Below are 27573 nucleotides of genomic sequence, written 5' to 3' on the forward strand. Positions count from 1 at the left end.
GCGCCCAATGCTATTTATAGCACCAACACATATTCTCCAATTTGAGTTATATTTGTTATGCAGTACACGTATCAAAGTATATTAAAAGTACAACAAAGTGGTGGACCACATTGTTGAAAAAGTTTAAATTGAAACGATAAAAAATGTATAAAAACGAAAAGTTTTGGGATTCAACGTTACAATGTCAATTATAACGGGTTGAAGAAAAAAGAGAATCCTCGGCGAGCGCAGTCTTTCTGCGTTTCACCGAAGGCGCTTAATGCAAAAAGTTGCGGTGAAACTTTTCAGTTTTATTTATACAGTGACTTAAGGAAAATTAATGAAGCATTTTTTCCTTTCTTTCGTTTGTTGGCGGAAATGATGATGTTATCGTCAAATTAAATTATTTTGTTAAAGTTGATTAATGGATTAAATAACCTTAAAATAAAATTTACAAGAATATATAACCCACTTTTATCTCGTTTGGATTTATGTAGACACATCGTTATGTATATTATACTCAATCAATCACTTTCGAACTTACATTTTTACGAAGATAAAGTCTAATCGCGTCAATATTGAATGATGTATCCCGGATATTTTTATTTTTGGTACATATATTATAGTAAAAATACATTTATTTTTTATTTATTATTTCCCACTTCAAATATTCGAATAAAATTCAATGAATTTTTAATCAATAAATAAATTTTGAATTAATCTTTATTGGTGTGTAGATTTTACCGGGTTTGTTAATTAAAAAGCGTATGCTATTTTTGTTTATACCCGGAAATAAATTTGGTTGAAATTATCGTGCCTAAATCTTCATAAATTCGTAACTTTATTCTACATAGCGCTTATCATGATTTATGAATATCGTCTTACGAGAAAGCGAAATGCGTTGTTGATTTTCCTCCAGTTTCTCGGTACTAAAGCTTCGAATGCGGTCCTCCAACATCACGCTTTGCAAAACCGTATATATATACATATAGTCTACAGGTACACTAAATAGTGAGAGAATATCCGTAAATAGTAGTCTCGAAATGTATCTGTTCTTATCCTTTCTGGCGTATTTCCTTAGGAATGCTTCCAACGGGTGCTAACGAGGCGCCATTTTGGGTGCGATCATAAATCAATTGCATTCACGTCTTTGATACCAGATTCCTGAGCTTAAGGAGGCCCAACTCTTATCCATAGAATTCCGCAAGAGGACTCGCTTGTTACGAGATAACTCCTAATTGGATTTATTCGCATTATTCGAGACTGCGGGTGCAAAATAACCCATTTGAAATTCATCGCGAGCCCTATTTCATCGTGTGCGTTCTGAGAATTTATTGGTGAGATCGCTTTATGACCGAAAGAAAATTGCACGCCTCGATACGACGCCGGTTGTGCCGACAAAATTAAAGTAGAAGGAGAAAATGCTGCATATATCAGCATGAACGGTATTTTTCATACGCTTCCACACACTTCGCCATTGTTCCAGTACTTTTGTTTCTTTCGTTATGGGTAAGGACATAAACCATGCAATTTCCACTGCGGTATAACATGCATATAAATAACTGCTTTTCGAAAACGCCTTTGACAATATTTTTGGTGGATGCGCCGGAAAAATAAAATATAAACTAATACTAAATTAAGATTAAAGGTTTTTTAAATTTATAAATCGTATAACAATTAATATTTCATTCGGCACCCAGTGGGACATAAAAAAAAGCTTCCAAACACGAAATTTATCGTCCGCAACTTCACGTATCCACCGGCGAGTTATTTATTAACCAAAACCTAATTTATTAGGCCTGTGCTAGCGACCAAAGTTGTGATTTACAGGCCGCGTGATGCGAATCGCCTGAATCCAGCCTTTTCTCCCGGGGCGTCGTTATTGCGAAAGTTTAATCACGCGTAGTTGTGCACTAAAAGACGCCGGTTTTCGTACGGCCTCTTCCAGAACGACTTCGAGGACGTGCTTTAGTCTTCTACTTACCTTTCGGTGCTTTCCATGGCCTCGAGAACAAAGATAAGCTAAAAGTGTTTTCGAGGAGAAACGATATTCGCTCTTACCACGTTTCGACTCTTAAGCACCACTCCGTTCTGTTTCTTTGTCAGGAAAACTTTCTCTTTAACTTTTTTGTATTGGATAAGTTGAAAAAAGCCATTTAACTCTAATAATAACTTGTATTTCTTGTTTATAAAATAAACTTTTGATTATTTTTTTATGATCACAATATTTTTGGTTTAGTTTGATTTAGTAATAGTAAAGAAAATAAAAAATACATGAACATGAATACAAATTAGATTTAATATCGTTTTAAAATCTCCACATTGTGTTTAAATAGCTTGAGGGTGCATAAATCCAAGCGAGGCTAAAAAATAACAGTCCATGTTTGCAGCCGAAGCGCCGCCGACATTTCTAAGTGTATAAATAACTTAGGAGAGAATTTACATAATGGATCTGGATCGTGAAAGTTTTATGGGAAACCTAGCCTATCTCTCCATCTTTGTCCGATGTGACGTATGGACCACTAAGAGCGTGTACATATAAAATTCAAGTTATCAACGAGTCGTCGTGGATCCACGTAAGCACACAACGAGATGCACTACCAAATGTGATTTGGTCGTCGTCTCGCCGACGTCTTGGGAATGGAACGCGGCGGCATCCTGAGGCCCTCGGGGAAATATAAAAGTTATATGGAAAGGTAAACTCGACGCGTTCCAAACTCCTTACTTCCACTGTAATTCGATTTTCTCGTCCCGCTTGATTGTGGTACAAACTACAAGCGTATCAACCTGTTAGGAAATTATTAACGGGCGAAAGGAGCAACTGAGAGGGTAACTGAGTACTTTGTACGAGCACTTGTAACCATTTAGTACTGGTGGAAGAAAATACTACTGGCTGGAGAAATGTAGGTTTTACGAAGTTTTGTTGAGTCTCAACGAAGTATAAAGTTTACAAACTGTACAATAGATGAAAACTCGGAGTGACCCTCACGTGAAACATATACTACAACAATTACGTTTTGAAGTTCCTTAAAACTTTGTAACCATTATTACAGATAAAAATAAACAATAAATTACTACGTAATAAGAAATCGATACTTTTAAAGTTTTAAATTTTATTTCAACAAATCCGAATAATATAAGTGGAAATCAATGGAACGTTTGTGTTGCTTTATTGTCGAGTAAACTTCCAGCAAATCTTCATGGAAATCACCAGAGTTAGAATAGCGTTGCTCATGTGCAGATTTCGAGGCGGTTTCACAACAGCAACGCCGAGTCCGTAGTTATCTGCTGCGATGGTCTTTTTTTATTTGGCAACTTCGAAAGTTTGCTTGTGCTGCGGGTGGGTATACCCACTTTTTCATCATATCTCCAGTTCTCTTGAAATGAACTTTTAACTACTCCGTGTCGGGGACTCTTCCCTTATCGCCTCTCCCTTGCATGAATTTTTGGTTGTTTCGAAAAATTTCATTCTCCAAATTACACTTTTTATCCCCTTTATAATTCTGAGAAATTTATCAACTTTCAGTCATCCGACGCCAGATTGATAATAGCGAACATTTTTGCATGGCGATAATTAAATTTTAACTGTGATGAAACTATGCACGTTATACGAACGATGTGGTTCGTCATCCTGGGTGGAATGCATTTTTCGTAGGCAGTCTGCCTTCGGCATGCAACAAATTGTTTCGGACATTGTTGCCAACCGCACGCCGATATGTAGCACCATCTAATTTCTCTGGCAATATATAACTCGGCTAATGGTACCTGTCTCTAACACGAGACCTATGTCAATAAAGCTAATTCCTTTAGTGATATCGATCGACCGTAATTGTACGCCAATATTAACACTTTCACCATTACAAGCTTACGTATTAACTAGAAACTTAGATGTTCTTAGATATATCTTCACCATAGAATAGCAGAAAAGATTTGATTGAGATATATTCAATTATCTTTATTGAGCAGATTTAATAGCATTTACAATAAAGGATTTTATTCTAAATGTTATTTGTGATTAACGTTTTTAAAGTATTAACAAAAATGTATAAGATTTTAATAACTTTCCCTGTTTGTATATTTTATAATACTCCACAGAAACGATTGATTTGCAACTAACAGATTATTTTTCGAACGTAGTAATCCTTGCTGATGGATTCAAGGCTAAATATATTCAAAAATAAACTTTAATACAAATATTAACGCAACTAGGAATTCCTCAAAATATTTTCAACCTACTAAGATGAATATTAAATTTACTTTTAAGTACATATCATAACAAAATAGAACAATAAAGTAAAGAATTTATATTTGGCATCAACAAATATAGCGAAAGAAACATGACAGGTCATATTTTAAACTGCATTACGGCGTCTAATAAATATTTATAAAGTTTTTTTTGTTAAATACAGCACCGATCGATTTTAGTTGAATTATAAAAGAATCAACCCCCATAAATAAAATTTTGATAAAGATTTATACACCCAGCATTCTAAAAATATACGCATTTACGTTTGCTGGAATCACGAAAAAAAAGTCCGCAGGAAATACCGCAGTTTATTAAAGGAAGTTATTTTGATTCAGATTTTTTCTAAGTACATCTTAACACGCTATAACATCGTTTGCATTTCAATCGGGGATCAGTTTTAGATATCAAATCATATCGGTAAGTTTGATATCACGTAACGTTGTATCCGTTTCAAATTCGTAATATAATCCCTTTTCACAAAGGATTATCTGACCGTTCGTAATAGGGTTAATGGTGCAATTTCGTTTTGCGATCAGATACAAGGAGAGAGTTGGTTTGGGAGATCGATGATATCGCTGTATAATCGGAATTACAAGTGAACATCAAATAGTAATGAAGCTTTGAGATGATCGAAATTAATTCTACTGACGTGGCAATTGTAATTCAAGGATTATATTATGTCCTATCGATTAATTACTCCATAAAATATTAATATTACTGAAAATTGTGTTTGACAAGCTTTAGAAACCACAAATCATGATAAGTAAAGATATAAAATAATTATTATGATGATATATTATATATTATATTTAGGTATTATTAGGATCATTTCATATAGCCGATGAATTTGAAAAAAAATCATCGGCATTAATTTATACCATTTCTTGATAAGTTTTGAAACCGAACATTTCCACTGTTGCAACGTTAAATTAGTTCGTACTAAATTACACACCTCCAGGATAAGTAACTTTACCTATTCGTACCGTTCAAACGGCGAGTTCTGCGTGGAACTTGCAGAAACTTGCTTAGATAAATACCATCGAACTAGGTTAACTTTAATGTAGGTTTACTAAATTAACCAGTTTAGGTGTTACAAATTTAACATTTTTATTTTATTTATGACGTTAGATAATTAGATGAGATTTTGTTCTGTCTCAGTGTTGGCGAAGCGATAAAATGTTTCAACTCTATTTTGTGCAGTATCAGCGAGAAAATTTTTTTTAACATTTATTATTTACTATATCATATAGCTATAAATATCAGCCATATCAACAGAGTAATAAAACAAAAAAATTAAAAAAAAAAAATGGAATAAATAGTACAAAAAAAAACAAATATCGACAAAATGCTTCTAAGTTTATTAAAATATTCAAAACAAATACAGATTTTGAAGAACAATTTTTATTGTAAAAAAGTACATACTTTAATCTATAAACGGAAAATATCTCGTCAGGATATCTTAAGTAATAAATTTTTCAGTGTTTTAAAAAAATTGCTTACCTTTTTGTGACATTTCTTGATAATTTTTGCTATACTGAAGCATCTTCATAACTTTTACATACTTCTGCATTACGTGCAGAAGAATGTGATCAGAATAAAGTATTTTTGAAGAATGGCTTGGGAAATTGATTTGAGATATACTTGGGTTCATGCCGAGGTTAAATTGACACTAAAAATACTTATCTCGTTGTATGTCAATCTGAATTTTGTCATTATTTGAGATTGGGTGTGAGTCATCATTATCTATCGCGACGACTTCCTCGGTCAAGATATAATTTTTAAGATCTCGATTGTACTGCCTCGATTTCAAGGGACCTCGTTACAAATTGTATTCCAAACTTTTTCGTGTATAACAGTTATTTGATTTAGGTTGTCAAGGATTATGGCTTCACTGCCTCGGCCGCAAGCGACCTCGGCCATCAGTTACATTTATGATAATTTCGCGATTCATTTCTACACCGATTATACAATTATATGTTGTAGTAATAAAGCCGAGGTCGTTTCTTTGATCAAGTTGTGTTATCAAGGATTACGATTCCACTGCCTCGGCCGCAAGCGACCTCGGCTATAATTTGAACTCGAAGCTTCGCTATGTGTATAAGTTCTTTGTATGCACTTCAACGCCGGTTATTGTAATGAAGTAATAAGTTTTTTGTGATGTAGTGAATACTTTTTGCAATATAATGTAAAATATTACAAAAAAAATATTTATAGTATTATAACATCAAGCTTGCATGAATATCACTCGTTAGAGACGTGTGATTAGTCCATTAACCACAGCCGCTCTGTGGTTTGAAAATTTATTGGCGAATGGGCACTAATTGAAAAGCGAAGTTTGGTTCATTCGAAAACCGATAGCCAGCGATTGCAAAGCGCCACTCGCGTGGTAATTTAAAGCGGTTATGTTTCGCGAATCAATTGCCGAAGAGACGACTAGTAAACCCGTAAAAAAGTTTTTTAATTAAACCGTAATAAATTTTGATTTAAAGATTCTAAGACGTAAAACTAACTTTTCCCGGGCGAAGTGGTATTATTTAATTATACGGTGGTGTATTCACGAAGGTAATAAATTCGCAGATTTACAAAAATAACAAAACGCGAAACACTTCGCAAGCGACCATAAACCAGGTTTATGCTAAACTAGGTGGACGACGTATTTTCCGCTCTGCTTTATCTGTAACGTTATCTCGAAATAATACAGCTACATTTTTGTATTACCGCTTGGGTTATAATTAGTCCGGTTTTTTAAATTAAACCTATCTAGACTAATATGATTCAAAATTCAATATTTTACATCCATTATAAGCAATTGTTCATAAACTTTCGGTGCTTTGTTCCCGTATACGTCCCCGGAGAAAATAAAACGCGTTGTTAGTTCCGGAATAATGCAGGTATATTTTACGACGCCCGAGTTTTAATTAAGTAGATTTATATTGAGTTCCTCTCCTCTTGAAAATGTTCAAAACCATGTTACCGGGAAAGTTCCAGTTCCAGTTAGAATAATTTTCTGAAATTAATGAGAAACAGCTTTAATAATTTTTACTTATACTTTTCGTTCTTTTGAATGAAACTCGTGTATACGCCGAAGTCGTAGTACTCAAATTACCAATATAAATAAAATTGCATCCTGTAATTTACAATATGACCCATATTTCCGAGCATTTTCCCAACGGGATTCTAAAATATCAATTTTTGTTTATCAAGTCAACATTTTAAATACAGATTTATGAAATTCGATCCCGAGGCGTGTTTTAAATTTTGTTACCCTATTTTCGAAAGTAGTAAAATTTCAATAAATAAACCCGAATTCAATTAAAAAAGAAGCATTCATATGATTTATGATATTTCCTGATTGTGTATTAATCTTCGTATTTTTGTCAGTTCTGCGGATGTAAAATGCAATCTGCATTTCGGTTAGTTTTCCCTCGGGTAAATTAATTCAATTTCGGATTTAATTCTCGACCTCTGATTGAATTTTTTTTGAGTAAGCTTTTGATGTAGGATATGGTTCTTTTACGAATGAGACACATAATGTACGATTGAATGTTTGCCGACGTACGCTAAAATTAGAAGCCCGAAAGATTCGTGCCGGGAATTTATCTTGTTCATTCTGCACATCCACTTCTTGTTGTCTTAATTAATCTACGAGTTCGTTATTCCGAGTTTTCTGTTCCCAATCAAATTTACTACCTCCGCAGATTTCAGATTGGTTACGAAATTACGTGTTTGTATTAAAACATTTAGAAAGGCTTCGTACATTCTTTAAATCAAATCAATTTAATTATTTTTTATTACATGTAAAATATAATATTATGTTTTGTGTTAATGTAGATTATATCATTCAAATAAGTAACAATCTGACATGTTATCATCGTGACCCCAGTGCGTACGTTGGCATTAATTATAGCCACCCTTAAAACAAACAGGGTGGTAATGTGGGAAGCGCGACAAGAACACGTCATGAACACACGGACATAAAATAACTCGGCGCCGCAACGCGAATAAAAAATAGAATGTCACAAAAGCGAGGGTAAAGTTAATTGCATGTGCAAAAACCTAGCATTGCGATTTTTTGTTTAAATTATATGTATATATACAGAGTCAACGCGATATATCTAACACATTATTGCTTATGCAATATATCAAAGAGTTAGTATTTTGCCTGCCCGTCACGTGTTGCGAAACACACTTTAGCGTTTGATTAACATGCTTAATATGTATGAGGTTACGGTGTTTGGGTGGCCCTATAACTTTATACTTTTCAACTCAGGGTTATTTCTGCTTGACTACTTTTTGAGTTGATGGCATCTACTATGTTACTATTGTGACTTTCCTGCATAATAGTAGACGAATCTACGCAAAACGAGGTAATATGTATGCGAGTCACGTATTAATGAATACCATTACTAGTTTGATTAAAGTAGTTAGCATGTACGGAGCGAACTGAAAACTATGACGGTGTAACTTACCGACTAATAACGAATGGTGGTAATTGCTACAGGAGCCTCTAGCGCGATGTTAATTTCACCTTAGACCGGGATAATGAAAAATGTATGAAAGGTGAAAAGGAGAAAATTTGCATCGATCTTATCTTTCTTTAATAAAATATTCCGTACAAACGTATATCCCGTCATATCTACAAAGTTTATGGATGCGGAATGATTTTATCTAAACGTTGTACCACGCGCCGAGGTCATAATCAGAGTTATGCAATCGCTGCAATTCTAACGGCTGGTTACGAAAATTGGGGGCGGGAAATTCAAGATCTGGATAAGATCGGGCTGCAGTAATTTCACAATGGTTATAATAGTATTAATGGTTGGTCAGGATGTTCTGTTGGTGGCTCTAATGAACAGAATCGGAACCGCAAACGTGGCGTTCTATTTCCCTGGGATCCACTCCAAATTAGTCACGGTTGAATTGTCGGATTATACGTTGAATTATCGAGGAAACCAACTAAATTTTGAATTCCCTTTTACAATAGAATTTATTAATAAAAAAAGCGCTGATATTGAAACCGCAGACATTTGCTCGAAAGGTCGCTTGCGATGGTATTTAGTTTGCGGTTTGACCATAGGAAGTCACGGCATTACGTGACGTCACGACCGGATCGCGCAAAACGGAGTTTGATTGGCAAACTTTCCGGTTACAATGCAAACGACGCTCGAACTGTACGACTTTAATTGAATGAATTATTGCCGGGGCGTTTCGCTGCTGTGTGTACACACTTATCAAGAGTTCAACGCGATGAAAAGGATTCACATCGAAAAGGAAATAACGTTTCGTCGTTAATAAATAATTTTGTTAGTTGAATGCATTCAGCCTCGATCTCTGCTACGACATAGTTTTGACCACGCCGGAGCGCAAATAAACCACGCTTGGGATACACAAGTCACATGAAAGTTTAGCCCTGTCTGCAAACCGCAAGCCTCGAGTTCTGAAAGTAATTCACTAAGCAATATGCGAAGTTTGGTACCCGACAGGCGCTGATATGTACGTCCGCTCTGTTTACGTTGGCGGAGATTTTGTTTGGATAACTTTCTATGTACCCCATATGGTTAACATAATACCAATTTAAATAATAATTTTCTGATATATTCATAATTCGTTCAAATTTCAAAATCGATAGAATTAACTAAAAGAACATATTTTAAAAAACTCATCTACTTTTTGACAAGTTTCGAATGCTCCAGTTTCTAATTGGTAATCAATTTTTCATACTTCCATTCCCGAAACAGTCTTGCACAGATGTGTATTATATATTGCACTTTATCGATTTAAGTGTAATATTTACAAGTCCGTATTCAGTATTTAACGTAGCTAAAACTACGTTATAGATTGCGCATCGTTTAAACTTTATATGTATATAAACCCTATATATAAATTCTATATCATTGATTTTTATTAAAATATAACATGAAACCATTGTCATAAAGATATGGTAGACCGAGTTTACGCCGATAAAATCCGATCATTGGTAGACAAAAGTAAATGTACTTGAAGACAAGTACAAAGTATTATCTACTAAATACGATCAACAATAAGAGTGTATCGCTTTATTGATTTTTCAAAAAATGTCATCCGATCTTGTAATTATTCACTATTATAATGTTATGTGCTTAGAGCATATTGGGTTGCGTTTGCTAAAAGCGATCAAACGCAACCTTTATTAAAGTTGAGTGTGTAAATATAGGCGATCTGTTAAAAAGCCGAACGATGGATGCAACCTTTTACGACCGACCACTACCATAGTAAACCGCAGTTAACCGCGTTTAGCTGTTTGAACGCAGAGATGAAATTCAGAAAAAAACTCATCAAAAACGTAAATGAAAACAGTTTTTTTTAGTTCTATTTGAACCACTACGACCACAAAAATTAAAAACAAAATATTTGAAAAATTTTGGAAAGTATAATTAGTTCCTCTTCTATATCCTCCTTTTTTAATATATCAATTTATGAAATAGTAGTAATAAAAAAATGAGAGATAGTAGAAAAAGTGTAAGTACAGAGGAGAAAGACGAGAAGGAGGCTGGCAATACAGGACGAAGCCTGGCAGAGACTTGGCAAAAAGGAGAGAATCCAGAAAAAGACTGAATGGACAAAAATTGTGTAAGAGAATGATGCGAAAGAGACTGTAAATTGAAAAAAGCAAGGGAACAAAGCAGAAAATGAAGAAGAGAAAGGAGACAAAGGGGAGGAAGCTGGAAAGATACTAAAAAGGCAAAAAAATAGGCAACACACAAGAAATGATAACTGGAGTGGAAAGAAAATATTGGGCAGAAATGTGCCAGATTGGAAAGAGAAAAAATAAGTCTGGGCAAAGACTGGAAAGAGATATGAAAGGCAAAAAAGGGTTAATCTGCTTAAAGATGAAGACTAGAAAGAGAAGAAAGAGACTGGATAAAACGTAGATGAAAAGGAGGAGAACTGGAAAGATGCGAAGATAGCTGACAATGCAAGAAGAGTATTGAAGAGAGCTAAAAAGAGAATCTGGACAAAGAAGAGGAAGATTGCAAATAGACTAAACCGCAAGAAATGCACAGAGAAGTTGAGGAAAGAGAAGAAGCAGATTGGGCATTAATGTAGTCGTTAATTCAATTTAATCCTAGCTAATTAAATACTGTATTTCCCCAAGATTGCCTGCTACTCATATGGAGATTGCTATCTGGAGATAACTATAGATTTTTAAATTGTTGTCTAGAGCTAAAGCTCCACTGTATTTCTGTACGCCCGCTTATATTATTAGAGCTTTGGCGAGAAGTATCAACCTACTTTGCGTTCGTACGAACTGAAACAGTTGATTATTTCTAGGAATACAAAAGAGGGTTTATCTACCACACCATTGCTTATTTAAATAAACTAATGAAATTGTACCATTTTCGTAGTCACATCATTAAATGTGCACGGAAAGTTAAAATAATTTCTCTTTGCTCTATTTTAAAGTGATTACACGAAACAACTTGATATATAGATAAGCTATGTTTAATCATATATACGTGATACTCGTGTAATTCTCACTTTAAATCGTAGTTTTTTTTTCGTACAACTACAATGGATGTAATTACACTAGAATTGCGGTAGAGAGAACTTTCAAACCCAGAGGGTTACGAGTGAAACCGACCGTAAAAAGTAATCCAGCCGCAGGCGCAAACCCAAACGAACCTCCGTCTGCGTTTGGTACTTATTTCCTATACTGGCATAGTGTTGTCGTGTAATTAAACGTTAGGAGCTTCGAGCAAAGTGAATTTTTAATTGGCACCGGACCTCCTGTAGTACAAGCTACCCACCGCTGGCAAACTGACACTAATTACAGACCGTTACGCAAGCTTAACACTTCAGATTTACATCAGGCAAGATCAAGAAGATTACTCTAAGGAGTATGATACATTTTCAACTCGTTACTATTTAGAACTATATTTTCATTAATTAATTTCAAGTAGATTTACTTCCTAAATGTTTGTATACTTATATTCTTAACATTTTTCATCAAGATCATTGAACTGGGATATTACACTTGACCTAATCCAACAAAATATTTCATAATATGTAAAATTTAATAAGTTTTCGTCTTTAGAAAGTGGATAAACGAATTGATGAAAGAAGATACTAAAAAAGATGAATATAGTGATTTATACGTAAATATTGATAATACGCAAAGCTTGTGTACGTCTAACGAAGACCCTTAAAAAGCTTGTTGTTCGAACTTTCCTGTACCATTTTCCCTTCTACAATGTTCTGAGCGACGGCATTCTTTTTTGATATTTTAAAATATCCGCTTTCTCCGACGACATCATTTAGGGTAGAGCTTTCGGTTTTTGTCCGCGAGGTAATTAAAAGCTACTCGTTACACAAAGCCGAGTAGTCCGCGCTCCGTCTCCGAATTGGGTCACGTTTGTTTCCCTTTAATTAGAAAATTGCCAACTTTGTAATTTCAACTGCCCGTGGTCGCGAAGCTTTTTACGCGAACTTTGAAATCTCGGAGAGTGCGGTATTTGGAGCGACGAATGTGAAGGTAAAGTTTCGTCGTATAAGGTGTGCCAATTTCAATTTGGAGAGTTGTTCGAGTTAAAATTCCCAATTACGTTTCCCCCTGCTGCCTGGTTGATATCAATTTGAGTAGGAAAGTTTGTGAGCGGACCGATGCCGATGGCTTGTATAACTACGGGACAAACACTAGGACACTCTAGCGGTAATGAGGAATACCCAGCTTTGGTAGAATACCCATCGGTACCCGAACAGACATTATCTCCATAGATGCATCTCCACTCAATTAACTAAGTCAAACTACATCACAATTCACTATTATCTAATTTTCAATTCTAAGATTGAAATTCAAGTTCGTTTCGTTTGAGATTCATCAATTAATACCTCGTTATTTAATAATAATGGGGGTTGGGTTAAGTCAATATTTCTCCACAACAATTTCTTTTTATATCTTTTATGTTATAATCGGAGGAAGTGTTACTTTCGTTGTATGAGGCAAGAGAAAAATTTTGGGCCAATCTTTCCAGCCGCTAAAAGTTAAAAGCGTGTCCAACTCAGAATCCTCCATAAATCAGGAGCGGATTCCATAAATCAGGCGTGCGGGCATTCTTTTCACGTCCTAGGACTGTCCTCTTTTTGGTGTTTCCGCCATTCTGTAGAAGGTATTTAATTAATTTAATGCTCTCTCCGGCCACTATCTTCTCGGCTACAGCGAGAGTCCGCTCTTATTTTCGGATATGCACTGAAATACCTCTTCAAAAACGCTCCTTTTGATGCGCAGTTCTGTTTCTTTAATTTCCATGTAATTAAATCTCAGGAGAGAAGTGAATTGGAAACGTATTCAAAACCTTTCCTGAAGGAGAACGAGGTCAGCTGTAATAAAAAAGCGCTTTGCAGATATGAAAAGAAGGCGGACTATGTAAGCCATGACAAATAAATTTATTTATGATGGGTTACGAGTTCAGCATTTTCGAAATTGAGGATACATCGAAATTAGCTTTATCCGCACGTCTCTACTGCAATAAATGCGAGCAATAAAAAACCCAATAAAAAATGAAAAGCCAACCTGGATAATCGGTTTTCCTTTTATTTCCCCCACTGGATGTCGTAAAATTTACATCGCGCATGTACTACTGTTTAATACAATGGCAAAATTTATGGGTTGTGAAATTTCCAAGTCAAAAGAAAAGCTTCTTACTGTTTTTCCTTTTGGTTTTCGTTTCTCTTCATTATTCACAAATGTTACGAATGATACACTTAACACAATTCTTTAAAAAGATTATATACAATAAAAGCAATAATAATAAAACGGTACGCATTTTTTTTAGTAATAAATAAATATTTTACGTGTCGCGAATAAAATGAATAATACAAAGATAACCCATCTTTGTATTATCCATTTTATTCCTAAATTGTTCTTTTAGATGTTGATTTTGATAACCTAGTTCTTTCGTTGGTTATCTTGAAAACCAGGATTACTACAAAAAGTTGTTGTGCCTTACAATGAAATAAGAAGACCGAATAAACTCGTGTTGTCCAACCGACAAACAGGATTTTGTTGTGGCGAGTTTGGGCATGCTAAGCGCGAATTTTGACCGCGTGCAGGACCGTAATTAGGAAACCGTGTGTTTGTGAACTATTTCCGACCGGTCGAGACCGCAATTCAAGCGAGCCACTGTTCCTTGTTTGGCCTCGGAAGTTGCTAAATTATTCGACGTGGTATTAATAAACAAAAGGGACTTAAGACATAAAGAGTAAATAATTTAAATAATGAAAATTTGATTCAAATTTCTTCAATTGTTATTAATCATCCTGTTCTTTATGTAATCCAATTTGAAGATAACTCTTATTTTTATGACGGCAATAAACCCTCTGTACCAGGCGCAAAGTAAAATCCCATCGTGCGATCAGATTTATATCAGTAATTTTGGCCGCAATAATAAGCAGGATCCCCATAAATCGACGCAAACTCTAAAAAGAATCCCAACGCTGGGTGATTTTATTTTTTATAAATTGCACCCTTTTCCGCACCGTTTTATCGAAAATAATGCCCGGGTGACCCTTGCGACCTTCCCGGCCTACGGGGTAGAAAAATAATCGAGATAAACGTCTCGCTCCTACGAGGCAAAGGAGTCTGGTGCGGCGATTTAGAACAAATGTCCCAGGGAATTGTTGCTCCCCTTGGCGCGAGGAATGAAAAATGATTCCATCCGTTTCAGGAAATAGAATCGTAGCTGTTAATTTCAATCGCGCACAAGGAATAGTTTCGAAATTCGTTACAACAGGTGAATTCGGTCGGCCGATTAAATTCCAACCACCGCCGTTGAGGCCGCAGGAAATCAAAGAATGCTGCTGGTGCGGCCTCACCACCCCACGGGAAATTTATGGGCGAATCGGGTCTAAGCCCCCAAGGTAAAACTACGGGTACGGCGGCCAAGTTTTACCCAGGGCGTGCTAAGACACCTGTAAGGGGTAAAATATAGCTCTCGCGTTCACCGTTCGGGACAGAAGCTAATTGCCTCTTATTTATTTAGTGATAGCGCCTTTGCCAAATTTAAAACGAATAGTACATTATTTACTAAGTATGGGCATTTCTTTAAATTTAACATTGTAAAATATTAAAATTACTTAGGATAAACAAACTAAAAATACTTCTTTGTTCTGCACTTGCTTAAAATCCATACAAATGAATACGACTAGATAATTATTTTGCGCAGAAAGCACTGAAAAAAAATGGATCTTCTGAATTAAAGAAATAGAGCATGTGATTTTTATTTTCAACAAATCAACGACATAATGGTTGTTTCGTTCCAACAGGTATTTATGATTGGATAATGAGAATAATTTTATTAATGAAATTTATAAGATTTGATTATTTTGATATCAATTTTGATAAAAAAGCTATAACAGGAAGCAAACTTTTTGCAAACTAAGCATTTATCCTTTTACATTATTATATTGTTGTTCACAATTAATGTAAAAAGCTAGATTTTGATATTGATTTTCTCCATGACCCGGTTAATCGTTTAACAACGATTGAAGCTGCCATTGAAATTTTGTTTCAATTACAATCTGACGCATGTAAACGAATTTTTTTATTGTATTTAGCCCAAAAAGTTCATTTTTATGATCAAATACACCCTTCACTGTTACCATAGTAATTGGAAAATTAAATAACAGCGTAAAAGAAATGAAAATAGAAATTTTTTTTTAATATAGCATGCTTTTTGTTTGAACACATGCCGCGAACAAACTTGGTTACGAGTTAAAATTAAATTTTCTTATCTCGAGAACGGTTGGTGATAGAACATTAACCAAGAGTACATTTTTTATTTAAAACATCTTCATGATTTTAAAAATATATTAACTGAAGTAATATAATCCAATTACATAAAAACATCTAAGAAAACTGACGTGTTTTACCTTCAGATTTTTTTTTAGCAATTTTGATTTGGAACTGAAACCTCTTTGTCAAAGGACTATTTTCTTCAAGTTACAAAATACTCATTACACCGTCTAGCTTTCTAGGTGTAAATTCTTAAGAAATTTAAACCTGTCTTACAAACCTTCTTAACGAGAAATTGTAGACGCGAACTTTCCGTAAATATTAGTATACAAATTCTCTTAAAAAGTAAAGATTTCCTGAATTGTGGAGTTCCTGTTTTGTGGAATAATTAATGTGGTTTGAAACTACATTAAACCTCCTATTGATTGCATAATTAATTCGATACTATTAAAATAGTGATCACGATTATATTTTATAGTTTCAGTTAATTCAGATGATTAAATTTTCATAGCCATTAACAACACGTCACATCGTGAAATATTTTGATTACTTTCTTGAGGAAGGATAATAGCCCATTATAAATTTACGAGCACATAGTTTGTAGAACTTTACCATTTCGCAGATAACGTACTCCCGGGGCTTATATAAAATTAATAAGTCTATTCATATTACAGTTTCTGTTGGGTATACATCAAAGTCCGGTTCGTATTACGTCGATATTGTGAGCCTGAAAATTGATGTATTCTTTGCAAAAACCGTTTTGGTTCGTGAGTTCATATTTCCCTTTTTATGTTTCGCTTCGAAATCCAAATTCCTTCGGCAAACCGTGCTACTGCATACGAGATTTTACGAGCTATTGAAAACTCGGCCGTCGCGCCATTCCGCTGAAACTTACGAACGCGCCGAGTATATTAGAACCCGTAGTCCCGAAAGTGTTATATCGCGACATGTATAAACATGAGATATGGGAGAAAGTTCGAAACGGGCCGGAACTTACAGAAATTTCATTTTTGGCGGAAACGCCGGGTATATTGTTCCTGTTGGCCACATCAATTGAAAACTTATTTTAAAAATACGGTGCGATAACGACGTGCATTTGCCATCGTAGAGAAAATCGATTTTGTATTGTCCGTGTGGTACGTGCTGCGGGAAATATTGCACATCTTCCAGGCGCACCTACTTTGTAGTTTGTTATTTATGGTAATAGGTTTTGTCCCACGAGGCGGTTTTCGAATAATTTTATGCTGATGCACGATGCACCGTTGTCGGTTTTCAATGGGAATGGCAAAGAAAAGTTAGAATGTGCTCGTTTTGTAAAACGATAACAGCCGGAATGTGGAACGTTTACAAAATCGGATCTCCTAAAAATTATTTATTATTTGATACAAACTTCAAGGAGTACTATATTCGTATACAAGTAACAATCGAGGATTTCTTAAAGTAGAGCAATAAAATTTAAGTTGTAAACGTTGCGCGGTAAACACCGTCGACCATCCATGGCAATAAAAGCAGCACTGAAAATTTCATGATTGTTTATCTTTGTTGGGCGCATCGCGGCTTAATGTAAAACCCTTTATTCTTCTCTCAGTACGTATAGTTTACGAGATATGTTTACTCACGTTGTTTATACAAACTTTTTCCGAGAGAAGCATTCCACCAATTTTACCACGAATCACAATTAATATCCGTTCTTGATATGCATTTTAACTAATTGTATACTCGAATCAATGGAGCGTGGTGCTGGATAGTAATCAAATCATAAGCGTCAATTATGAGATCGACCTAATTGAAATCGGTTCTTTGATCCTGACCACTGTGAATGCCGATATTTAGTCAATTGAAGCATTGCTCACCTACACTCCGTGTCCAAATGCTATTCCCGAAACCCCAGTACCAATTTACTTTGTGTTAGTGAATGAAACTTTATACTGTTTATAGATAGGGTATCCTCAAAAGGCAAAGAATTAGTTTTTTCGTAAAGAATGTGTATTTTACATCCATATTAAATTTACAATGGATATTTCTTAAGTAAAATACATCCCTGAGGTTGAGGTTATACAAAGGGACCGCAAACCTCGTATCGTCTTAATGCGCACGAATTTCCGTGAAAGGGCGTGTCTCTGTGCGCATTTGAATTCTGGGTTATCTAAGGGAGCTTTTATGCTGTCGTCGTCGTCGTCGTCACCGCCGTCGGCGTTGCCGATGCAACCCGAAGGGGTAAACAGCGCCCCTTTATATGATAATGTTATCGCTGCGAGGGTTGATTTTCTAGGGGTTTAACCCCTTTTCAGTTTTAATTTAGACATATCGACGGAAAAGTCGATATGAGGGTGGACATTAGGTTAAAGCACGATCATCCATTACGACCGAGTCAAGGTCAAGAAAGACGTTTATTCTAGAAGAAATAAAGAAACCCGTTTATTTCTCCAATTTACTTTATGAATTATTCATGAAAGAAACTCGATATTTTTTATTTTGCCTATACATGCATCATCAATTAGATAGAAGATGTGATTTAGTAACCTCAAAACATAGTTATTTACAGTTGGAATTGCATCGGATTCGTAGTTGTGTAAACGAAACGCAACCGTAAGCTGTAAATTTTCGGCTATAGATGTCGCGCGTAATTCGACTGCAATCAATTGCAGGTGGCCGTTTGCGTTAACAGAACGAGAGTAGGCCGTGTGCTATGTTTGCTTATCTATATTAATTGATACCGAGCACGTAGAGCGAACCACAAAATTAATTGTCCGACACGTAGGTAACGCATTGCGATTCGATGCAAATTTGGACAGAAGCGAAAACTCCACTTTTATACTAAAAAAATAACCATTCTAGTGCAGCGATTCCGACATACGAACCGTAACACTTTTTTATTCTTTGGTATACGAACCCCAGGTCAACAACATCGCTACCGTATAGCGTGCGCTACACATTGATTTTCAAATTGGATTTGTGTAGTAATTACCGTGCTTTAACCGGCCTTAATGAATTAGTTTTAGAGTGCATTAGTCCTCGTCATCGCACCATTTACAATACTTAATTATTTATTATATGGTTATGATGTCATCATCAACATAAGTATTTTTTGGGAAATCAAATTCCAAGTTCATATCGATGTAATTGAAACCAACATTGGATTGTGTTACAATTCGGGTAATGTGCAAAAAAAATTAATTGAGAATACTGAAAAAATATACAATAGCAATTTTCATTGCGTGTTAAATAATTCGAGGATAGAGGTGAATACAATGATTATTTTTTGAATTCGTGGAAATTTTTGTTCAATATTTGTGTCTATTTATTTATCTCTACTGAAATTACTGTTCAAATATTAGTTGATGATGTTAAATATTTACGTCTGCATATTCTGTTTTGGTAAAACATTTTCCTATATAAGTAAATAATCATGAGGAAATATAAAATTAAATGTGACAATATTTGGCGTAAATTATTATTTATGTGTTCACCTTTAATCATTGTAGCGATATTGTATCCCATTCTTGCTGATGTTCGATCTCCGTTACAGACTTCATTCGTTGTACAATTTTCATTATTAAGTTGAAGCATGTTAGATTAAGAGTTAAAATGCAAGTATTCCTTTCTTGTTCCAAGTAGTAGATGATAAGATGAGGAAGACAGCAGATGAAGAGGACAAAATATGAAGCGATGAGAAGGAGATAAAGAACAGATGAGGACGCGATGAGGTGGAAATAAGAAGGATGAGAGGGAAAAGGAAAGAAGAGCTTGGAGAATGAAGAGGAAGAAAAAGATAATGACTGCAACGAAAGGTCACTCCAAAATATAGCCCTATGAGTGAATTCCAAAAAAGAGAAGTATTTTAGTCGGTTAGCGATCCCAAAAGGGAAGCTAACACTATCTGGCGCCTTAAGATCCATAATACGGTTGTGAGTCTAGCAAATTTCCTAATACCCTTTATTAAAAAGAAAGAGATTGGAGAGTTGGATTAGGTTGGGTTGGGTTGAGTCAGTTTGGATTGGGTTTCTGGTCTTCGATTATGTGAAGACATGGCTTGTATCTTGCTGTTCAGATTCAATTGTTGAAACGTATCATTCTTCTCCATCAAGACAACTACGTATACGCAACATATCCTCATGATTTTAATGAATACGATGTTAGAAATGCTTTAAATCACAACATTTGTTAGTTGCTGCCAACGTTCTCAATTTTGGCTTTTATCTTTCCAATTTCAAAGTTTTCACTATGTGTTAACAATGTCGTTAGTCATGACATAATAATAAAGTTGCAAATTTTTATAGAAAATTATTTGTGGTGTTTAATTTATTCAAATGTTTACTTTGCATCAATTTTCATTGCTCAAGGAAGTAACACGAACAACCACTACCGTGAATTTAGTGTGGAATTTCGCCGTTACAATCTGGTTTAGCAACTCTAATGTAACGCTGAACAATGCTTCTTGCGTTTTATTGCTCACAGGTTAACACAGTTCGTACAAGTAATGTCGAGGTATGTGGAACTATTTACACAAATGGATATTTCAGCGGTTTGGAATGGAGGTTTCCTAGTTTTAATTGAATCCTACCTTTCTAACAATAATTAACGAGTCCAGAGAGATTTTTAGGAAAAAGAAGTTAAGAGACTGTTGCTGAACCAACAATAGAAAATATACGACCATCGTAAAGTCTTGGAGCGGATGAGTACAAAGGAAAATTGTCCTAAAGCTTGGGTGAAATATGCTGGTGTACGAACACAGCCGAGGTCGAAGCAGACTCGACACTGCCAACTTTGGTCGAATAATAACGCAGAGTGTACCGTACGTGACTCTTTGTTTGCTGTTTCGAATACGTCGACAGTATTCGTTGCGGTTTTTTCTTTTCAAACTGGCACGGAGCAGTTTTTAAGTGACAAAATAATCGAAAAGTACCATTTCTTTCTAATCTTGATTGATGACCGGTTTCGACGTGGACATACGTCGTGTAACAGTCTTAGTAAACCGTTGATGTTACCTTGTAAAACGGGATTGAAATGTCGGAAAAATCGATTAATACCGGATTTATCAGACACTCAAGGGGCAATTCGAAGGTAATTCGAACTTGTTCCCAGTATTCTTAAAAGCGAATGTCCTTTGAAAGTGCAATTTGTCGCTAGAAAACAACGTTTGAAGTAATTTTATTGCTTTAGGATAAAGCGTGGAATTCACTAATGGTGTCGTCCAAAACGAAACGTTACTTGAAAAATAGAGGAAAACCGGCACCGCGCCCTACTTACCTTTGCTCGTTACTCACGTTATCCTACGGCCGAGTCCTTATGACATGACGGTTCTTTTGCCCCTACTGTCACCCTTACAAGAGCTTTTTAGTCGTTGTAGGTAGCTGTGATGGATGGATTTGTTTCCTTCTATAAAAACAATCTTTTCATGAAATGGGATTTATTTATTCTTTTGAAGTTTGATTTTATTTAGATATTTTGATTAAAAAGTAAATTGCTTTAACAATTCAAATAAACTGAAAAAAACACTTGTTTTTATTCGATATTGAAAATACCGACCCTTCAGTCATTTCTACAACTCTCACTCCTTTGAAAAGATCGTTGCGTACTTCCCCGAAGCTAACAAACAAACGGGCAATAAAGTTACATGCAAATTCTCTGGCAGTGTGGCATCCTACGCTTGTTCAATACGGCTTTCTCGCCGGCGGCAGCGGTGGTAGAATTTAATTTCTTCTCCGTTAGGTAGCGAACTGCCGCCAACGACCGACAAGGGAACACTTCGCGCTCACTTTTAAATCAACCGGAGCACACTCCGGGGGAGAATTTAATTTCGAGCATCACCTCCGTAAGCACGGCCACTGTAGACTTCCTTTGAATTTTCCAGGTATGTACAAACAGACGTCCAGTTACGGTGAAGCTGTGCTAAGAATGAAACAACCCATCCCTGTACATTAATTATATGCGTGCGCATATTTCCCTAAAGGAAACATTCAGTAATTGAGACAGGTTTAAACCAGGGCACGGTTTTATAGGATTAGTGTAGAAAAATGCAGTTAGAGGGATATAAAAGATTAGTGGCGTTAAAAGTACGACAGATAATTTTTTATAGGAATTAGTAAAACTAAGAGAGATGAATAATGATTTCAAGCAAGGAAAATGTTTATTTTTTTTTACAGAACACTTATTAAAATGAAGGTATGAAAATCGTTTTTCAGGAATTATTTTTGGCTCTTTTAGCCTTCATTGAATTTGCTTTAAAATGCTTATCGTTTCATTTTCATACCTCAATTCGCTGTAGTGATACGATTTTTTTGAGTTATTAAAAATTATAGTTTATGAAAAATAAAAAATTACTTATGGCAGGTTAAATCATTGCTTCAAAATCTTCTTTATTTCATTATTATATCTTAATTCGTTCTGGAAATACAATGTTTTAAAGTTATGTGTTTAAAATCTACTACAATCAATCATGCAAGATTGGATTAAAAAATCATAACAACGATGTTTATGGAAAGTAAGAAATTATTTATGGTACATTAAATCTTTATTAAATGTGATTTAAGAGACTCTTATTTCGTGATTATACCTCAGTTCGTTCTTAAGATATGAATGTTTAAATTTCAATTTATAAATTTATGAATGACCTTAATTTCTTGTTTTGAATAATTTTTTATAAATATAAAATGGTTATGATTATAACATGTTCAATTAAAAATATTTCATTCTGTATGATTCACCCTGTATAAGTTTGTGTTAGCAGTTGGACATTTAAGCTTGGATTTCCCAACAGGATTTGGTCAGTCTCGTAAGCTTCTTCCCTTCCAGAAAGTGGATATTACACACCTAATATCAACATCCCTCCGTCCTTTCTCTTGTCTTTCCTAACCATTCTCCGTCTTGCCTCCCTCGAATTCAATCGCGGCAAGATTGGAATCGCCTTTCCCCCGGGCTAGAAGATTCTCCCGTCACCATTTCCCGAATTGGAACGACCCCTGGCGCGAATAACTTTTGTATACCGCCGACATATTATGTGGAGGTAATATTTTACCGGCAAGTCGGTAAAAGACGGCCCCTGTTTATAGGATCCCCGTTAGCGTAATAAAATCGAAATTATCTTTTTTATGAGCCGTAGTCTTTGAGGGAGATACACTTCCCTGGAGAGATATGGTCGATTTAAAAAAAATTGAACGAAGCGTGACGTCTGCAGGGGGTGGAGTGGGTAGAATCGCTTTTGCAGAAAGAATATTTTAAGAGCAGATCAATACTTTATGAAGCACTTTGTTCGAAAGTTAATTTTTGCGTTAATTACAACACCAAGTCCTTTGTGTAAATAAACACGCGATATGCACATCAAACGGTTATGTACAGTGTAGTAGTTGGTAACGCCCTGTATATTAAACAATGACATTACCATGTTATCTTTGATCCTTTATATATAACAAGCGTTACACAATATGTAGCTGTCACATGTAGATAAACTCAATTCGAATAAATTGGAAATGTTGCCTAAATTTGTTGAGATAAAATAATGTTGAAGGTTGAGGTCAACAAAGATACGCATAAACAAAACATAAACACGTTTGACAGTTTCTGTGAAACGTGTGCATTGTGTATGCATAATATCGATTTGAGAGACACAGTTTTACGCCTCCGCGCTACGAGATTTACGCTTTTCCGATAGTAACATAACGCCGCTTCAGGATTGATTGAGATAAACGCTTGAATTTCGTCCGACAACTCGAACTCCGCCGCTTCCTTATGCATAGCAATCGAATCTGGCGTCTGCAAAGCTTCGAACACCTCCAGTATTGTGTATGATGTATACATGAGAAATAAATTATTGATTTTGACGAAACATGTTCAGTTATGTCAACGATCGAGATAAATCTTCAAAAATATTTAATTTAATACAATGCACAAAATTCAAAAAAAGGATTTTACATGCTTACTGCGTATTTTTGTGGAGTTCATCCAAACACGTAGATGTCATGTACTTGCGAGTGACTACGTGACAGCAAAAAAAGACTTTAACTTTGTGATCCACCTTGAATAAATATTCCATTCTAGTCACAATTTTATTTCTTTCTGTAAAATGTCACTACACGCTATCTTGAACCTTTTCTCATTTCATCATTTCCATATCAAGAAATTTTCTTTTCATTTAGCCTTCTCTACTTAGAAACTTGGAAAGGTAGTAAATCGTTCTTTTAGTTCGCAGAAAATCTTTTCCAAGTCGACCATAAATTATCATGGCCGATTCGGGAGAGAACTGTCCGTTGACAACTTCACCTTGATCGTGAATAGTTACGGCTTCAGGTCCGGGCCGTTAATAAAACGCCGTCGACGCTATAAATCAGGAACGGGCCTTGAACCCGATCCTGCAAAGTCCAGCGGCGTCCGTACAATCGGCGGTCGAAACTTGCCGGTTAATAAACCGACCGTAAATTTTGTAATGGCGTACCGAGGGTGAAACGTTAAGAAGAAGAGTTCGTCTCGTCCTATTTTGCTCCACGAAATATACGATTAAATGGCTGCGTCGTAAAACGCGATTTATGTAAGTTTGGAATATAAAACTTAAATTCTAACACAATAATTTTATTATGTTGCCGTCGAAAATACAACTGTCGGTTTGCATATGACCTCATCATGTATTCTGGTACAAGGGATGTACATCAAACGATACGCTGTCCGTTAAGGAGACGACGGGGACGTGCAGCTTCATGCAAAATGCAAATTATCGGTTTGGCGAGTTGGTCTAGGTCTGTAAGGCAGCATGCTGCAGCTGGCGCAAACGTCGATGTATATTACACCACTTTAAGGGGCTCGTAAAAGCCATTCATTTCCTTCTCTATGCACCTCTCACAGGTAACCTATACGCGTCCAAGAAAAATAGCACAAAAACGTCTCCTTTCTTTCTCATACTTATTCACCTGGTACGTCAAAATAACAATTTTCGTATCTCGAAGGAGATAAAATCCAATTTCATCAGTCTTTTTAATAAAACACGCTCCCGGTGAGTTAGAGCAACCTAAAGCAAACGCAAACAATACCTTTGCAGGTCGAGACCGTTCTTGTTAGTTACGTGTACACGCTTTGCTATGTGTACAGTTCAGTACAATAAGTCTTGTGTTCGTTCGGCAAAGGTCTTCTCCAAAATTTAATTAGGAATGTTTAATTAATTTCATCCTTAATGTGAGTGCAACTTGTGCAAATGCAGCTCGATTTCAGAACTACCGTAATAATTAGGAGTGCTGAAATATGTTTCTGGCATTCGGAGACGGAGTTTAGTTATCGGTTTATAGGTGACGAGTTCTCGACCTAATAAGAACCGGAACATTTAATTGGCTCTGTCAAATATGTTTACGGAAATAACTTGGAATAATTAAGACGCGAATCTTGGTAAATCTTGAAATTCAAAATTAATAATGTAACAAAGCTTTTATGTCAAATATACTCACTAAAACTATTTCTGATTTTCACATTACATTATAGGGATAAAAACACAAAAATTGTTAATTTCCAATAACTTTTTAATTAAACTCCGTCAGTTCTTCTTACTTAAAATCAACTTAGAGTAACTCACTCAATCGATACGATACCACTAAGGAATACAGGTCGGTTTTCCCGTTATCCCTATTTAATGGACACTCGGTTTCTGGAGGACGATCGTGTACGGACCCTTAAAAGCACTCCGAGTGCACTCGCGGACCTGCAGCCTTCAAGAGTTATGGTTAACGAGCCGTTACCAGGGATGAAACCACGTAGCGAACCGTTTATTTTATGGTTAATGCTACCGATTTTGGTGCTGGTGTTGACTTTTCCATTTCGAATGAAAATATTAGTGTTTCTTAAAAATTTTACGTCGTATAATTAATTTATTAACATCCACTAGAAATAATTTGAATTATAAATTTAATGGAATTAGTTGTATGGGAAAAAAAATTTCAAGTTTATATTAAACTGTTAGTAAACACAAAAAATATAGTAAAAATGATATTGACCATCGTAAAAATAACACAGATATCGTAAAAACAAAATAAAATCTCGTAACTTCGACAAACAAATATTAAATGAATTACAATATCAAACTAGCTGATTCGTCACATAGTACGTTTGGTTTTTAAAAACTACGAGTATGTCGTTCAATGTTAATTCTTCATATTGTTATTCAACTTTTTCCACTGTGCACGATACAAAAACCTATTGTATGAAATATTGCCGTCCTGTTGCAGCACATTGTATCCGAATAATGGACCAGCTGCGATAAAACCCCCCGTTTAGCCGCTCGCCTGCTGCCCCCGGTGTATTGGTAGTTCGTGGGCGGAGCCGTTTATAACCTATTTTATCGCCAGTCCCCAAAAACTGCGAAAACATGGAGCCGATAGGGTGATGCCAGGGAATTCCCAATATCCTGTTTCCCGTTTGCGCCACTCCCGGCGGACCCGGAGGGTCGGTAAATAAAATCCTGGGTCACCGGGGCTTTAATTATTCTTGTGAAAAGGCGTATTCATCCATTCTAAACACTTGAGCCCCCCCGAGATGAGAGGATCCGAAGTTTTGACGTTCTTCTCTTTATTTCAGTTAAGCGAAGAGTTGGGTTACGTGCTGTACTCCGCCCTGGGTTCGTTCTACATTCCGTCTTGTATTATGGTATTTGTCTACATCAGGATATATTACGCAGCTAAAGCCAGAGCCAGAAGGGGAATAAGAAAACCTCCCAGAAGATCAGCTCAAGATGCCCAAACAAGTTTTACAGCCGCTAAAAACGGCGGTAAAAACGACTCGTTGGAGGAAACCGTTGACAAGAACAGCAACACTTCGCCGAGGGATAGCCAGAGACAAATAGCCACCATAGAATCTCACCCAAGACCAATGCCCATTCCAACAGTCACGTGTGATTTAGCCTCGGACATCTCGACAAGTGATGCTGGTGAGGTTCTTTCAGATCCTCAAGAAGGCAAAGACACGTTAAAGGTAAGCACTCTTATCAGTTTAATCTTTTTCTTTCTCATTCTATTCTAAATTCTTCACTGTCAAATACGTAAGAACGGATTCGCTCCAAACGTAATTCAGTTAAGACCGTCATAAAAGCGAACATAATAACTGCAAAGTTTCCCAATAAAAATTTCCGAAGAGCCTGGCAGCCGGGGTCCTATTAACTTTACGACCATCCCTTTAAGGGACGGACCTATCGATCCCCTGGCAATAAAGGGTTGGAGAAGCTAAAAGGTCTTTGTGCGGACTTCACCGAAACGGGAGCAGAAATGAATGTACCGAAACTCAAATTTATAGCGCCATATCGAAGCTGCCGTTTTAACACTATAGAATCCGGATATAGGACGTCTTGATTATCCTGATAAATACCCCTGCCATGTCATCACGATGGATAACAGTTATAAATCAACAACTCAAACAGAGGTAATATATCGACGATCGAAATAGCAAAACAAAAATTATTTCATTTTTTTGATTGATTACGTTTCGAGTTTTGTCGGGAATATAAATTCTTTCCGTATATCATCTTTAAAGCTTAATCGGGATGGTGCATATACGGTTACTAATCAATTCCTCCGGCTAATCACTGAATTGTTGGATCTTCTTAAACTAT

At 35.8% G+C, this 27573-nt stretch overlaps 1 protein-coding gene across 3 annotated transcripts in view; it reads left to right on the forward strand.

The window, feature by feature from the left end:
- The window catches only part of LOC111427542 (alpha2-adrenergic-like octopamine receptor), a 55752-nt gene that overhangs the window by 25722 nt on the left and 2457 nt on the right, over positions 1 to 27573 (forward strand). For all 3 annotated transcript variants that reach the window (XM_023062736.2, XM_023062737.2, XM_071194001.1), the window contains exon 2: positions 26547 to 26939. In XM_023062736.2, the coding sequence (XP_022918504.1) occupies positions 26547 to 26939 (393 nt within the window). The remainder of the gene's footprint in view (positions 1 to 26546; positions 26940 to 27573) is intronic.

The sequence above is a fragment of the Onthophagus taurus genome, chromosome 2 (assembly GCF_036711975.1).
Source record: "Onthophagus taurus isolate NC chromosome 2, IU_Otau_3.0, whole genome shotgun sequence".
In the NCBI taxonomy this organism is placed as follows: domain Eukaryota; kingdom Metazoa; phylum Arthropoda; class Insecta; order Coleoptera; family Scarabaeidae; genus Onthophagus; species Onthophagus taurus.